Here is a 16,547-nt window from a genome sequence, read left to right as displayed (position 1 = left end):
TTAATCAGGGCTTAAATCTATCGGTAATCCTTTCGGTCCCGGGCCAGTAACCAATGGTGGGGGGAAAAGAGCGACGCGCGCAGCTTCTCGGCGCAGCGGGGCAGGCCGTCACAACTCAATCTAGTGTCTCGGTGACCGTGCGTTTGTGAGTTTCTATTTTCTTCTCTTTCCGTATAGTGCGTTATAATTCTTGACACGGAATCGCAGTTTTCATTGGTGGATTAGATTGTATCTGGGATCCTATATTTTCATCTCTCTAGGCTACTAAAACAATGTGATTGTTTGTAAGGTTTGTACCTTAATATCTGTTTGTATCATCTTAGTAAACAATATTATTTCCTACGTATCGAATGTGTTTATAAAGACATTTCTCAGTAATTCTTTATGTAGATATATATTGATGCTTGTTTGTTTATTCAACCTCTAAAAGCGAATACACGATAGATTAATTAAACTTTCATTTTATGTATTTGATAAAATTCTTTGAAGTTTTTAGTATTTAATAAAGTTGTTGATGCTGGAAATACTAAAAAAGCATTTTTATTTCGATGACAGATATCAAATATAAACAAGATTAATGTTAAAATTGATTATCGCCAGTAAGATATGAAATTTAAATTGTAATGTTGATTGTTTCTGTACGTTGCATTTTATTACAGTTCGTAATAGACGACAATATTTTAATTCTTTAAAAATACAAAACACAACTTAACTTAAAGTAAATCCATTAAATTGGTAAGAAAGTATCATTATAATTTGCATCTTTATAGAGATGTCAAGTAACTAAATTCATATCATATTCATATTTAATATTCACTTGGTATCATATTTTAAGAGTCGCGAATAATATAATATCGAGTAATACATAATTTAAATGCAAAATAAATAAAAGTATATCTATAAATTAATAAAGAAATATTTTTCAATAAACAACATAGCTAAGAATTTATAATGAAATAAAATTTTTCATTGAATATTCTGTATTAATATTTTACTACATAATATAACAATCGTCACTACGTATGCAATAATATATTTATTAGCCAAAACATTGAGAAAAATAAATTTGAGAAAATCACAACAATCTGCATTCTTAATATAATTAGTTATAGAAAACAAATAAAAGTATAATTATAGTTTACGATTGTCATGTTAATGTAATTTTATAATTTAACTTTTGTTCTCTACTAAACTAACCGCGCCGATTAAAACATCGATATAGATTGATAATTTTGCACAAGTATGTAACAATGTATACATTACGCTTCTGAATGCACTGAATGTGATTACTGATAAAAGAAAAGAAAAAGGAAGGTATGCGTCTTTATTAAGCTAATATAATATGATATAATATAATATAATAATTAATATACATAATGTGTTATAATATACTAATACACGTAATTGTATTTATTAAACAAAAGATTGTATTTCTATTTACTTAGAATAAATTATATATCTAAAGTACGGCTTTCGTTATAGCAAACGTTGAACTTGATTTTAAAGAGTAGGAAATTTGTAAAAAGAACTCGGCAATATATAATTACCGACCAAATCTTATTTTTTTACTTTTTTTTTTTTTTTTATAAAGACAATCAATTATCATTTAAATTAAATTATTAATTATCATTTAAATTAAATTATTAATTATCATTAAAATTGACGATGACTAAAATATTATATTTGCACCAAAGAAAACAAAGTGGAAGTATATATGAAAATATACATAATACAAAGGAAGAGATAAGTTGATATTGTCTATAAAGAGTCAAAGAAAATTCTTCGAAATACGCTACTGCAGATCTATCAAATCTCTCTAAAGAAAACAATTGATTATTTTGATCATTTTAATAATCCTAATAATGCCAGTCATTGATAAGTGTTGAACAGTATTCTATCTCGTATGAATAGTTGCGCCTCGTAACCTGTGTTTGTTTAAGCATTATTTCTTAGTGTGGAACAAATCTCTTCTGAATATCGTCACGATCACCATCGACTTAACGGCTTAATCGAATGAGATCACCAGAATCATAAGCATTGATTGAATATTCCCAAGAGCAACGATTAAATTACCATGTACCCTAATTGTAACTGTTTCAACATCTCTTTCCCTTGGTGCGTGTTTCATTCGAAACGAGATTTAAACTTGAGTGTAAAGTAAAGTTGATGATCACTGAAGGTCTATAGGGCTGGCCATCTGTCCCTCGTTGCCACGTCTGCAACGTCTTGGTGGTCCATTTTGGGGCTGGTGCGCAACAGCATCGGCACTAGCGCTGGCAATGAAGCGCTCACAGGTAGAATCTACCCCCTCTCTTTCTCTCACTATGTATGCGCGCTCCCGCACGTGCTCTCTTTCATCCCCTTCTCTTTGCTGTACTCTGCTTTTTTACTGGTAACAGTTGAGAATAGTAGAGAGAGAGAGAGAAAGAGAGAGTGAGGGAGGGAGGGAGGGAGGGAGGGAGGGAGGGAGGGAGGCAGAGTAGTAAAGTTGGAGAACATTCAACTGCGTTGTTCTGGTAGAACTTCTAACAGTGGTCCTTTCTGTCTTCTCTATTGATTGATTGGATACATTGAAAATTAAAACACATAGATTTGTGTACAGTGTGTCCCAGCGAGTGTGATGTAATCGGCGATAGAGTGATTCTACGTGAAAAAATATGAGACTTCGTTTTCGAGAAAATCTAATTTGAAATTTTGTCAAGTATACTTGGCTAATTACAGACTAGGTATGAGTAAACAATCGACAGGATGTTATTCTACCACCTTCACGATTGCTTGTACAAGACGAGAGTATTATTTTCCAACACAATCGCGATTAGTAACTTTACCAGAGTTCTAAAGTAAAAAGAACGTTTTTCTTTTTTTAAGTCACATTTTCTATTATTTGCTGGTACTAATTCAAGTAAATATAAAATGTGATTAGAAATTTTGAGAGATAAGAATACTAACTTTCATTTACATAAATGATAGATATTTTAATACATAACTACAGCGATACTTGCTGCAGAAAAGGCGAATAAAATAAAAATAATATCGATTTTCAAATATTTGATAAGCAATGAGAATAAAATTACCGAATCTCCCGAAAATTACCGCATAGAATTTTTAGATTTCTTGATTCTTTTAGATTATTAAGACGTCAAACGTCTTGATGTTTTCAAATTATAGATATAAGAAAAAAAACTTCCAATATTTAAAGGGTTGAAATTACGGATATCATTTCGTAGTGGCATTTATGATTCCTTAAGTTGAGTAGCAAAAGCTTTCCTATTAACTCGAATGACAAACAGAGATCCGACTTATTTTAAGAACACCATGGAATATCTCTTCCTGTTATGCATCCGTTACAAGAATCTGCAAATATATACTTGGCACCGAGCACAATGCTGAAAATGCAAGTTACGCACATCTAATGCTATAACTGCTACAAATCTATAATGACAATAAACACGTAGACAAGATAAAATTATTATTCACTTCGTTTCTTCGTTTCTTTAAAGCAATCTATAATATTAAATAAAATACGAACAGACTATTTTAGTTAATCTACAATTATAACACTAATTGATAACAAATTAATAAATATAAACAATAAGGTTCGAGTGGAACTTTTATAACACATACAAGTGTTCTTTGTGCATTTTATCACTGTTGTATCATAGGGGAAGATAGGGCAAGATGGAAAATTGTTGTTTACAAGAAACTGTGCATATGTATTACCGTGCACACAAAATGAAAACAAAGAGGTCATCAGCAGGAGTAAATATCAGTATGAAAATTTCGACGTGAAAGATTACACGTGTCATAAATTACAACGCAATTTATTCCAATTTTTCTAATTTTGTCATAAGCATACATAAACCTTGCAGTAGCGTTTTGTGCAGTTGTGCATATTTCTCGTTGATCTGAAAATGCCAAATTCGTATACTTTATAAGTTATTCTTTCACAAACGTAGAATTTTTGGTATAAAATAGTTTGTTATTTTATAAAGAGACACGTAAAGTATTAACATGTTATGGAGCAAGATGGGATTGGATAAGTGAGTGAGTGAATTTTGTCAACAATGTCTGACCAAGAGACGTTATGCCATGGTCATCGCAGAGGTAACGGTCGACTAAAAACGGAAGAGAAGCAATCAACATGGAAAACAGAAATTTTAACTTCTTCGCCGTATAGGCAAGAACTACTTCATTCAGTCTAAGAAAGCATCTACAAAAAAAAAAAAAAAAAAAAAAAAAAAAAAAAAAAAAAAAAAAAAAAAAAGAAATGAAACGAAAGTTCGAGAATAGCTCCAAATGAACTAGAAGTATAAGAAAATAAAAGTTTTCTACCTTCAGTTATTCTAAAACATATTTAATAAATTATATTTCAACTATAATTAATAGAATATCATTAGATAACATACAATTGATAAAAAGAACAATGATTATAGATTTTTTAATTTTTATAATATCAGACTTTGTATGAATTTAACAGTGAATATATATCGGATGTAAAAGTACTTCAATAAATGTTATATGAAAAACTTATTCGATTTTCTTTACATTTCTTCTTAGCTACATATACCGTCTTACCCTCCTTCCCCTATCAACGATCGAATAAAAAATAAAAGAAAGTAATATGTATATGCTAAGACAGCATGTGAAGCATTCATTTGAAACGCCCGATAATCGTACATATACGCTATTAAGTTACTGAGACAACAGAACGGTACAAAGTGGCCGATGAAAATATTAGCCGCATATATACATACATAGATATCATAATGCGGAATTAAATTACATTAATTACGAACTTTCTGTAGCTACATTTTATTGTTATTTATAAATTCATATGGAAGTGTTACAGATCCTTTAAATCCTTGAAATTAAACCTGTATAAATTTACAACTGTTTTAGAAAGATGTCACGTTGGTTCGATCAATCGAGCATACTCCTGATGAGTGTGATGTTGTTTAATACAGTAATGTGGAATACAGCGAAAAGTTCGATAATGAAGTGTGAGGAAGCAAAATTAAAATGCGCCTTCAGAACAGGCTGTGGCGCAGCTCTGCAACATTATCTCACGGGTTGTGCACCCGTTCTCCAAGGGAATGATTGTTCCGAAACCTGCCAACATGCCCTTATTGCTCTTACAAGCACCGATGAGGGCAAAGAACTTATGACAGTACTTATTATATTATCTCTGCTTTTGATAAAAAATAAATATTGTTTATTCTGATTAATATCAATGTAAATATTCAACGATACAACACTAACAACGAATATTTTAAACTAATATTTTATTCTACGCAAATCTTTTATAAGCATAACAATTTGTAACACAAATTCAAAAACATATACAAATATTTATAAACAATATATATATATATGTATATGTATAATATGTTTATAAACGATATGTTAGGTTACTTTTTTCTTTCTTTGTTTTTTATTCTTTCTTTTTAATAATAAAGGTTAAGCCATTTCAAGATACCGAATTTAATTCAAATTAATAAATTTATTCCTTGTATTATTATTGTAAATTTCTTGATCTTCAAGTTGTATCATTACGTCTATTTAAATTTCATTTGTGTGCACTTTGTTTATATGGAGGATACAATTTTTTAATGAATATTTATATCTTGTTTTTGTTACTTAGTGTGAATGTGAGGATGAATTATGTTCGGAGTCGAAACAAAGAGTAGAAATATGTAGATCGTCTGTAACAATGGCAATGAATAGGACAAGGGTGTCCTGCAGAATAGCAACTTGGATTTGTAATGCAGACGCTCTTTGCCAAACTGCGCTTACATATTACAATAAATATTGCAAGAGTATGTTTCAAGGACGAAAGTGTACTAGACGGTAAATATGTTTTTTAATACGAAAATAAATAAAGTCTAAAGAATATGTGATACGAAGTTACAAAATAATTTATGTAATACACAAATGACTTCTTAAGGCAAATATTTTAGATGTAGAAATTCGATAAATATCTTAACAAGACAAGAAAAGGCTGCAAAATTGAATACATGTCAGTGTGATGGTTTTGAAGAATACGATTGCAAAGGAATTCATAGAAATATGAATCTTTTATGTTTTGGAAAAACACATCATGGTTACCGTGATGTTAATGTCGAGGATGATAGGGAAAGTGAATTTCTAACACCAAACATGAGTCTTAGAGGAAACGGTGTTCAAATATTAATGGACAGAGAATTATTTTTACTTTCTTTATTGATTTATCACATACTTAAAGCGAGACAAGGCAAGATTACTCGTTATATTATACTTTCTCACTTTGAAATATATACTACTGCACATAAAATAAATTTTGATTATTTTACAAATAACATAAGCATCTAAATTTATAGATTGTGATACTTTGAAAAATTGAGTTTAAATATTTCATTTTAATTTATCGAAAATTCTATTTTTTCAGACTGATGATTAGAAAGAATCCAGAAAGATCTCCAAAAAGCAACAGTATTCCATGAAACCAATGACCAAAGATCTTTATCAACATTCTTAATCAATATTTGAACAATTTGATACTGGTATTAGTGGATTACTTTTTCAATATGATAAATAATTTAACAGCATGACCAACGAATGCATAACTTACGAAATATTTTTCCATGGGTTTATTATCAAATTTGCACAAATGGAAAAAACGGAGAGGAAGAAGCCTTGTACAGTAAAAATATTGTATAGTGATTGTATTATAGTATCTATAATTGAATAATTCGTTGCAAGTATTTAGTTATAAATCAGTTTTATTTATGAAGATATAATTATGTAAATATCTACATACCGAAATACGCGAACATTGTTTTTCCCTCTCTCTCTCTCTCTCTCTCTCTCTCTCTCTTTTTTTTATCAGATTTATATTCTCGAAAATTCTTCTCTTGTAGAAAAATATTTCCTTAAAAGGACCTCCAACGCAAATATATTACATTTATTTTGGAAAAAATATGATTATTAACATTTATTCTACTAAGAAAATATGAAGATAATAAAACAATTCTGTCGTAAACTGTTTTCCGAAAAGAAGGACCGAAGTGAAATTAATGTAAAGAGAATAATGTTCTTTAAGAACAACAAATTTTCCGGATACGTACGGTATATTGTTATATTTATGCGTGTTTGAGCGTGTGTAAATGTTTTTATGCTATTTTTAGATATTTGTTTTTATATCTAATAATGATGATTTGTTAAAACATCGTTAATAAAAGCATAATTGAAGTTCGAAGTTTCTACAGTTTGTATTTTAATTACATGAAAAGTTACCGAGTAAATAAATAAGAAAACGAAGGTTATGCAAAATGATGTGCTACAAAAAATTTACTAAATATAAATTGTCTGCAATTTTATTATAATTTATGGAGTTCAAATATTTCAAAGACACTTTAATATTATCTAGTATTTATTTTATTGTATAATATATAATTGATATTATGACAAGGAGTAGATTTATATCTCATTAACTTTGAAATATTAATAAATGTATTTACAATCTTGTGTTCTTGAAACTTACTTTCATTGCTTATTTGTTCTTATAAAAAGTACAACGCTTTTATACAATTTTTTTTCTGTGTATATTGAAAGTTTTCAATTTCGCAATACGAGAACAAAATTTTCGTGTACCTGATATTAAATATAAGAAAGTGTAACATGAAGAAGCGTCTTTCATGATTTTATTGGATCATTTTATTAATTAAATGTATCGAAAAAATAAACAATCTAAGGAAATCCGTCATCATCCTCTTCTGCCATTTCCTTAGCAAGCTCTAAATCTTGTTGTTCTCTTTCTCTACGTTCTTCAGCCGATTCAAGATCTTTACCATAGGACTTTGGAGGATACCTCATAGCCTTAACACTTTGATTGTGTAAGTCTAAACAAAAAGTAATTCTTTGATGAAACGCGAGTAATGGTTCTTTAGTACAATAAATATCCGTAGTTTCTTTGCTACGCATGTATCCATTTTCTGGTTCTAAGGTAGCTTCGATTACACCATCTCTAATAGCTTTAGCAACAATAAATTCAGCATCGACACTAGAATCCAAACCAAGTTTCTTTGCAATATCTGTGGGAGAAATTCGGGAATAGGACAGTCCAATTGACCTAATTGCAGTTTTAATAACATTGTGCCTCAATCTCAGGATTAAGGTAAATGTATGATCGGCTCTAAATTGTGGGCCAAAGTTTTCTAAAACTTCCCCAAAACGTTGAAGATTTCCTAAACGCACAGCCTGAGTCAGTTGGAAATATGGAGCTAGTGCACGACGCATAGCAGCTTGTCTGAAAGTTTGACGTTCTGGAATATCTCCAAGTAAAAGTTCCACAGTTACAGCCAGTTTTTGCACTGTTTGACGAAAACCTACTGCAGTACTTTGTGGAGCTTTTCTAAGAGCCTGTAAGAAAGATAAAACATTAATTTTAAATTACACAATTTTTATTCGGAATTTTATTTCTTCTGATAACATTTTGATTTGAAATTTATATATTAAGAAGAATGTTGACTTACCTGTACTAAATACTTATGTGCAGCAGAATATTCTAATCTAGCAGCTTTGATGCGTCCCAAATAATATAAAAATCTAGCCCATTCGTTATTGCTGGCAGATTCTGGGAAAGTTGATTTCAGTACAAGTTTATCTGCCTGATCATACAAATTATAATGTAAATAGTTCCGTAATAAACAATTAATTAATACAGCCTGTCCTTCAAAGTCATTTCTAAGCGTTGCCGTTCTCAATCTCAAGTGCAATATTCCGCGAATTTTATCCAGTCTCCCAATTAATTCATATGCCCTTGAATAATAGAAATAACATTTGGCAGCAATCAGGTCAATTGTACGTCTATTTTGAGCAATAATTTTTTGCAACAATGCCTCAGAGCATTGAACGGATTCTTCGTGTTTTCCAGCATCAATTAAACGTACGAGAACTAGTAAATGAATGTAAGTATCAATTTCAGGTAGTGGAGTTATGGTGGAGATGCGAAGTTTCTGCGTTTCTTCAAATTCAGCAGAGTCTTCTAACCATGACAGTAATGCATCACGTTCGGCACATGGTTTAGGATAAAAACTTAGAATTACTCCACGCAGGACGTTCGAGTTTAATCTGCGACGTGTATTAGGTAGCGTACGCAAAGCTCTTAAAATAAAACGTGGTTCTTTGCTTTGTACAGCTTTTTCTATTTGACGAGCATGCTCGCGTATATCATATATTGTTTGAAGATCAGCATCTTTTTTATCACAAACATCTCCATCACCATTTTGACCCTCAAAGATTATTTCAACATCCATAGCTTCAGGATTTTTAGCCGTAGGTACACCCATTTTAGTTCCTCTATGGAAATTAGATTTCTGTTAAGCACAATATTCTAATCTTATTACGTACAATATCATTTAATTTTTACAAGCTTCTCAATGTAGACGTACGCGCGCGCGCGCGCGTGTGTGTGTGTGTGTGCGTGCGTGCGTGTGTACATATACCTATAATATCCAACTCATTGTATCACATTTTCTAATAAAATAATTTTGTAAATTATCCAATATTTATAAAAAGTATTATATAAAACTAACAATATGAAGCTAGATTTAAACTTTGTAATAAAAAATTTAATAACCAAATTCAAACTTCTTTGTTGTCAAATTAATACGGTATTCTCTTTAAATAAATCTTTCACATTTTATGATTTTGTTATTTGATATGAGGCTTGTAACGTGTAAAAGAAACAATTACTGAAAAGTAAGAGTAACATTTTACATTCACCTTTGCTTTAAACTTTTGTAGAAAAACTGATGATTCCTAATACAAGTGCAATTCTACGTTTTCATCGCACCAATTCACAGTTGTACTTAAACTCAATCCAACCATCAGCGAAAAATTTAACGAAGTTCCAGCTAGGGTTTTTCGCCTCCGCATGAATTATTCATTTTTTCGCAACTTATCATAATACCAAAATTATTAAAATTATTGTTAATATTTAAGCAATTTCTTATGTATAAAACTTTGTATTTGCTATAAAGTATACATAATATAAAATTATCTGATATTAAATGTATATAATCTATAAATATATATCGTAAATTTTTTTCATTATCAGTGTTTAATATTTTAAACATTTTATATGGAAAAATTATTTACTTTTTTTATTATAATAAATTGTTGATAAGTAGCGTAATTCATTGGTTTGTATAATTCAATCACTGTTGGCCATCTAACTAAATAATTAGGTCAATGGATAAGAGAGCGATTAGTACACGATCATATTCGTGGATTAAGTAGGCATGAGATAACCTTGGTAGCAAATAATACAATATTTTTAATTATGATGATGTAAATAATTGTGTTAAAATAAAATCAAGGATTTCACTTATTAGCTTTCATGTCACATGTCAACATGAATTTAAGCAAAAGCGAAAAATTGTTGGCCGCTAAGAAAAAGGTATAATGTTTTGAAGTATTGACAGCTACATAAGTATCTTTTTTAATATTCGATTTACGTACAAAAAATTTATACTTATATTTATAGGACTTCGTAAGTTCTAGCAACATTTTAATTATTCATTCTCTTATATTTCTGTATCTTTGAATATTTAGGTTATATTAGCTGTCAGACGCTTATTGAATTTTAATTTCACATAATATTTACGCTTTAAAACGTAAATAAATAATTTGGAAAACCTTATGATTTCATAAGTTAGATTAGTATAAAAAAATGTTATCGTTACTTATGTTTCATAAAACTTCCTTTTTTTGGTAGCTCAGGGAATTTCAATTAAGAAAAATGCAAAATAATCCAGATGATTCTGTGAAACAAAAACGTCACTCTGTCAATTCATTACCTTTGCAGGTGAAAGAAATTTATATATTATAATAATTATTACATCTTTTTATTTAAATCCATGTGCATATGCAATCACATTTCTCCTTGTAATCTTTATTATATCTTAATTGTCGTAAAATGCGAAAAGTTTTTTAATTAATTCGTTAAATTTTGCAGTATCAAAACGCAGAAACTGATACATCACATTTAGAAGGTGTAACTAATGCATCGACAATAGGAAATGTGGAAAATGATATAGTTCAAGAATTTCAAAAAGATGAAGTACTATCCACAAATTCAGTGGTAACTTCAGAAAATACCATAAATCATGATAAAGTACATTATTCTACAGAAGAAACTATCAACACAGAAAGTGTACAAGAAATTAATACATCAGAAGCAGCGAGTAAAGTGGATTTTTATGATCTTCCAAAAGTACAAAAAGAACATCTCTTGGAGATGGCTTCTGCAGTTGCAGATGTTTTAACAAATGAGTCAGAACATATAGAAACATCTCTTGATACTGATTTAATGTATCATAATAAATTTTTAAGTCCTTATATGGAAGAGCAGAAAAAAGTTGTTAATGAATTGCATATTGAGCTTAGTAATGCTGTAAGTGTATATATGTATGTAAATTTTATAAAAAGTATCTAGATCTAAACGTTGAAAAAAGAAATAGTTCAGAAATAAAATTGTTTTAATAATTTGATTAGCGTAGCAGGATTTCAGAGTTAGAAGCCAAATTAGAAGGAAAAGAAACAGAATTTCAGGTAGAATTGGCACAAGAAATAGATCCTTTAAAAGAGCAACTTCAGGTTCATACCAAGACTACCGGCATTCTAATAGCAGAAAAAGCAGAACTTACTGCTGCTCTTAGTCAAGCTCAACAAAGCATTAGACAAAGTTCAGGTTTGTTATTTTAATTAATGAGACATTCTAGGCAGGCGTGTGCACGTACGTACGTGATTATAAATTTTTAATAAATTAAAAATTAATATATTTTTTAGAGGAATCTGAAGAAATGACAAGAAAATTAAAAAATTCACAAATTCGCATAGCTGAATTAGAGAAAGAAATATCTACTGTAAAAAATAATAATGAAGAATTGAGGAAAAACATTCATCAATTACAAAGTGAATATGATTCTCTTAATAACAGATTTTTTGAATTGAAGAAAGAAAAAGAGGATTTGAGTTTAGAAGCATCAGAATTAAAGCAAAAATTGAATTTGAAGAAAACAGAATTAATTGCTGTTCAACAAGAACTTCAAGAAAAAACAGCGTTGCTTTCATTGAGCGAACTTAGAATACAACAGGTAATACATGTGCATTATCGTTGGTTAACTGTATGTGAAACATTTTTCATATACTTCTTTGCCTTTGTAGATGAAAGTTGCTACAACAACAGAAGAGGAGAAACATGCAGTAATTCTTTTGGAGCAAGAATTAGCACAAACTAAAGAAGCTCTGAAAATTGTTAGTGTTGAAAAGGATGAAGCCAATAAACAGTACCAGAATTATGTTAAACAATTAGATACCCAACAGGCAAAATTATTAGAAGAGGTATTTTTATATTCTCTGTAATGAAATTCGAAGGTGCAACGAAATATCATAAATTTTCTAAAAATTAAATGTCATTTTATAGATAAAAACACAAAGAGGTGGTATAGAAGATTTACAACGTAGAGAACAAAGTTGTATACAAAGGATTTCAGAGCTTGAGCAACAATTACAACAAGAAAGAGAAAAAGCAGGGAATTTATCATCTTTACAAGATCGTAAAGATGAAACGGATAATCTGCTGAAAAATATAGATGAACTTACATTGGAACAAGAAAGGCTTCACATTTTATTATCTGAGAAGGTAGCATTTTTGTACTAATTTTTACTATAGAAAGTAAATAAAAGTTATTTAAAATTACATCGATTTATTGATTAATTAAAATTTTCTTCCATATATTTAGGATTCACAAATTGAAATGTTGACAAAAAATCTAAATGATTTACGAGATGCAAATAATCAAGGAACAGAAGTAACAAAACTAGTCAGTGCTCTCGAAAGTGAACAGTTAGGGGCATCGAGAGCAGTTCAGCAAAATCGACAGTTAAAAGAGCAACTGACTGATATGGAAAATGCGTTTGTTTCTTTGGTAAGCGTAACATTAAATATTGATAAAACATTATTAATGATACGGTAAATGAGAGTAAATAAACTATATAAATTTTTAATACAATTTTAAGAGTAATGCTAAATTGGATTTAACTGAACAACTTCAAGCGGAACGTTCTATAGGAAGAAAGTTAAACGTTCAGTTAAATAACGTAGAAAGTGAGTTGGGACAACTGAAAGAAAAATTAAGGGAAAAAGAAGCTATTCTTGAAGAGGTTGAAAAAGAAAGACTTCAAAATGCTCAAATAGCAGATCAAATACAGCATTATCAAGCTCAATCGCATCATGTAGATACCTTTCAACGAGAACTTCAACATGCTATAGTAATTATCTGTTTAATTATATTAAAAGATTTCGTTCATTGATGTTAAACATTTTTCTTGCTCTATTTCTGTTTCAGATCACTATAGAAAGATTAGAAAAGGAAAAACAAACACTTATGGAGAAATTGAAAGAAAAAAATGTAGCCAGTTCCATCTCCGAAGTTGATTCACATTCTGTGAATGCTAATAATAATGTATCAAAATCAGGAGAAAAAGTACATGTAGAAAGCTCAAACGAAAATGATGTTATTATATCTGAACCTGTAAAAAAGCTTGAACAAAGATTTAAAGAAACAATGGAACGAGTCGCAGAGCTTACAGAAGAGAAACAGAAGCTTGAACATCTCGTTTTACAGCTTCAAAGTGAAACAGAGACAATAGGTACAAATAGATGGTTTTTAAATAATTATTTACACTCTAACTTTATCTTTATATTCATAGAATTATCTCCCTTCTTTATTTTTAGGAGAATATATAACATTATATCAAAAACAAAGAGCTGTTCTACAAAACAGAGCAATAGAAAGAGAACAGGTATTTCGACAATTACTTGAACAGAGAAATCAGCAACAAGAGCAATTACATAAATTGAAGGTTTTGGTTAGTGATTTTCTTAGCAAGGAATACATACGTTCCAATGGAACAGAATGTCAAGTTGAAACAGGTACTTATAATATAATATTCTATTTCAATTATCTTACCTGAAATTTATTTACATAATAAAAGTGATATTGTATTGATCAAAAGAGATTAACATGTACTCCAACTTATATTATATATATATATATATAACCATTATTAATTAGTCGAAATTTAACGAAACAAATTATTTTTCAGCAATGGGTTCTAGTGATTCTGTATCTATAAAAAGAAAAGAGGAAGTAATAGATCCACAAATAGAAAATAAAAGTGTTTCGGAACTCCTAGATGTTCTGACAGAGATAAAAGATTGTAAAGATTCCTGTATGTTTGAACCGAATTTTCATCCATGTCCTTGGTGTTCCGGAAAGTTACTTACAGTATAAAGCATATGTTATGTATATATCTTATATATTTTTTAGTATAGAACATTAATATAAAATTTTTAATCGACGACGATTTGTAGAACAATTGTATATAAGGTAAAATCCATAAAAATTGCAATTTGTAAGTGATTGATATGAAAAAAGGAATGTTTTCCCCAAAAGCAATTGCTCTTTTCTATAAGGTATGAAAAAAAAAAAGAAAAAAATCATTTAAGCCTAAAATATTATTTAAGGAATTGTTGAAGATATATAAAGTATTTTTTAAGTAATTATCTTTTTCCGTACGTTGCTTTATTGCTTTCTTCTTAATGGAAAATATATATTTCTCTACAAAAAGTAAAAATTAGTTCTATTTTAAATATATTAAATAAAGAAATATATGGAATTTTATATTCAAAAATACTTTATTTAACATGTTTATAAAAATCAAATTTTTATCATTGTTAATTTCTATTATATCTATATCCTATATATTATAAGAATTCTATTATTTCAATGTAAGTAAATTTAAAGTAAAAAGTAATATTTACCCTTTTATCATATTTTCGATTGACCATTTAAAAAAATAATAAAAGACATCTATTATAATTCAACTTATACTTTCAATTTTTTTAGAAATTTTGAGTCTCCGTCAGCGATACTTGTTCTTTCTGTACAATCTTCAATAATAAAAGCAGCTTTTCCTCTACGTCTTCTTTCTAAAGAAAAGGACAAATAACTTAATAATTATATTATATTATTTCCATTTTCATGAAAATTTGCACTTTTACATGCAATAGTACATCACCTGCTCTTAACAGAAGTCTTTTACACTGATGTAATATCGAAGCTTTTGCTTGAACTTCATTCAAACCCAATAAACGTGCCAAATTTATAAGATCATAAGGATTTCTTATTGTCTTGATATCACTGACACCACTGGATAATATTACATTCTAAATAAACAAGATAGTTAATTAGAAATTTGTTTGTTATTTAAACATGGATTTTAAAGAAAAAATCCTTTGTACGTTTGCCAATAAATCTTTCGATATTTAATAACATTATTATCTATAGGCTAAGCATTAATATAAATTAATATTTATATTAGTGCTGTTTTGTAATATACGACTATGTAGTGTTAAAAAACGGTTATTTTCATTTATACATAAATATTTCTATACCTTACTCTTTCCGTATGTATGAAAGAGATGAGAATAATGGATAGTATTTTTTCTGGATTCAACATTTAATAGATCTACATACTGTATTTCAAAATGTATTCCTCTTTCAATTGCTTGATCATACAGCTTTTTATTAAGTTTAAACGATGTAGCATTCGACCTTAATGTAATTATATCTGCATTTAATTGAGTACATGCAAATTGTAAAGCACTTTGTGTTTTTGGAGCAAAAGCATATAGATCGAATTTTTTTAAACTGGAACAATGATTCACTATATGCGTTTTTGCAAAATCAGAACAAAAGAAAGTAATTCGACTAAAAATTCTTAATCTTCCGTCAAATTCTTTTCTTATACTTCCAATGTCGATTGTTTCAAGAACGATACCCTGTGATGTTTCACTATCACCACCCTTTTTTTTCCTCTTTTTCTCTGTTCCAAGTACACTTTCATCCACATTAGTATTTATTGCTACTGTTTTGAATCCATATTCACATAATTTTGATAAAATAGGATATAGACTTTGTGTTTGATACCCTGGTACATTCACACATAAATCGTAAAATCCTGTACTTTCTCTGATATCCATTTTTATGAAATATTAGATTTACACCGTAAATGCTCTTTATTTTTAATTAAATATGTTGTAAATTTATTTATAATGTTTGGTTGAAGCTATGATTTAGAAATTAACGTCTTCTAATTTTTTTCGTCAATACTTCTTTGACAGTGCTTCGACTAATCCTAACCTAGAATTTTTATGTATGTAGACACAAAATACATTTATATATGTATTATACTACTAAGCGATATCTTTTGGTTAATAAAATCATATTATGAAAATCATAATATTTTTGTCAAAAATGTTGACTATGAAAGGAAATGCTATTTAATATTTTTTGAAGAACTTCATTTATTCACATCAATTTATTATTCACTAAATTACCATATTTATTACAGATTGTAATTATGAATTGTCTTCATTAACACGTTGTCTATGTCACGTAAATTTAAGGGTTAGTTTATGAAATAAAATAGCTAAGTCG

At 29.0% G+C, this 16,547-nt stretch overlaps 4 protein-coding genes across 6 annotated transcripts; 2 read left to right on the top strand and 2 right to left on the bottom strand.

Moving 5' to 3' along the window:
• LOC117204403 (growth arrest-specific protein 1-like) lies at nt 1–6,539 on the top strand. 3 transcript variants are annotated; one of them, XM_033441973.1, is made up of 5 exons: nt 1–289; nt 4,904–5,167; nt 5,642–5,847; nt 5,958–6,250; nt 6,425–6,539. In XM_033441973.1, the coding sequence occupies exons 2-5, from the start codon at nt 4,904–4,906 to the stop codon at nt 6,427–6,429; spliced, it is 768 nt and encodes a 255-aa protein (XP_033297864.1). In that variant the 5' UTR covers nt 1–289; the 3' UTR covers nt 6,430–6,539. The 3 variants fall into 3 exon arrangements, with proteins under 3 accessions (XP_033297864.1, XP_033297693.1, XP_033297782.1); XM_033441802.1 differs by having other exon boundaries at nt 4–289; nt 4,900–5,167; XM_033441891.1 differs by lacking the exon at nt 1–289 and adding an exon at nt 2,475–2,726 and having other exon boundaries at nt 4,900–5,167.
• A 1,124-nt stretch (nt 6,540–7,663) lies between these two features.
• LOC117204023 (probable 26S proteasome non-ATPase regulatory subunit 3) lies at nt 7,664–9,866 on the bottom strand. Its single transcript, XM_033441050.1, has 3 exons — nt 9,763–9,866; nt 8,511–9,336; nt 7,664–8,397 (listed from the first exon to the last, which is right to left on the bottom strand). Exons 2-3 carry the CDS (start codon nt 9,324–9,326, stop codon nt 7,726–7,728), a joined length of 1,488 nt encoding a protein of 495 aa, XP_033296941.1. The 5' UTR covers nt 9,327–9,336; nt 9,763–9,866; the 3' UTR covers nt 7,664–7,725.
• A 302-nt stretch (nt 9,867–10,168) lies between these two features.
• On the top strand, nt 10,169–14,642 carry LOC117217120 (golgin subfamily A member 2-like). The gene is made up of 12 exons (XM_033464493.1): nt 10,169–10,438; nt 10,757–10,846; nt 10,997–11,434; nt 11,536–11,731; nt 11,830–12,137; nt 12,208–12,384; nt 12,467–12,685; nt 12,786–12,971; nt 13,063–13,314; nt 13,392–13,695; nt 13,781–13,978; nt 14,152–14,642. The coding sequence occupies exons 1-12, from the start codon at nt 10,379–10,381 to the stop codon at nt 14,337–14,339; spliced, it is 2,616 nt and encodes an 871-aa protein (XP_033320384.1). The 5' UTR covers nt 10,169–10,378; the 3' UTR covers nt 14,340–14,642.
• Nucleotides 14,643–14,871: 229 nt separating this feature from the next.
• On the bottom strand, nt 14,872–16,275 carry LOC117217180 (ribonuclease P protein subunit p30). The gene is made up of 3 exons (XM_033464613.1): nt 15,503–16,275; nt 15,127–15,274; nt 14,872–15,037 (listed from the first exon to the last, which is right to left on the bottom strand). The coding sequence occupies exons 1-3, from the start codon at nt 16,088–16,090 to the stop codon at nt 14,934–14,936; spliced, it is 840 nt and encodes a 279-aa protein (XP_033320504.1). The 5' UTR covers nt 16,091–16,275; the 3' UTR covers nt 14,872–14,933.
• Nucleotides 16,276–16,547: the final 272 nt, after the last annotated feature.

The sequence above is a fragment of the Bombus bifarius genome, unplaced genomic scaffold (genome assembly GCF_011952205.1).
Source record: "Bombus bifarius isolate JDL3187 unplaced genomic scaffold, Bbif_JDL3187 scf7180000007964, whole genome shotgun sequence".
NCBI classification, from domain to species: Eukaryota; Metazoa; Arthropoda; class Insecta; order Hymenoptera; family Apidae; genus Bombus; species Bombus bifarius.
This window is presented reverse-complemented; position numbering and strand designations above follow the sequence as displayed.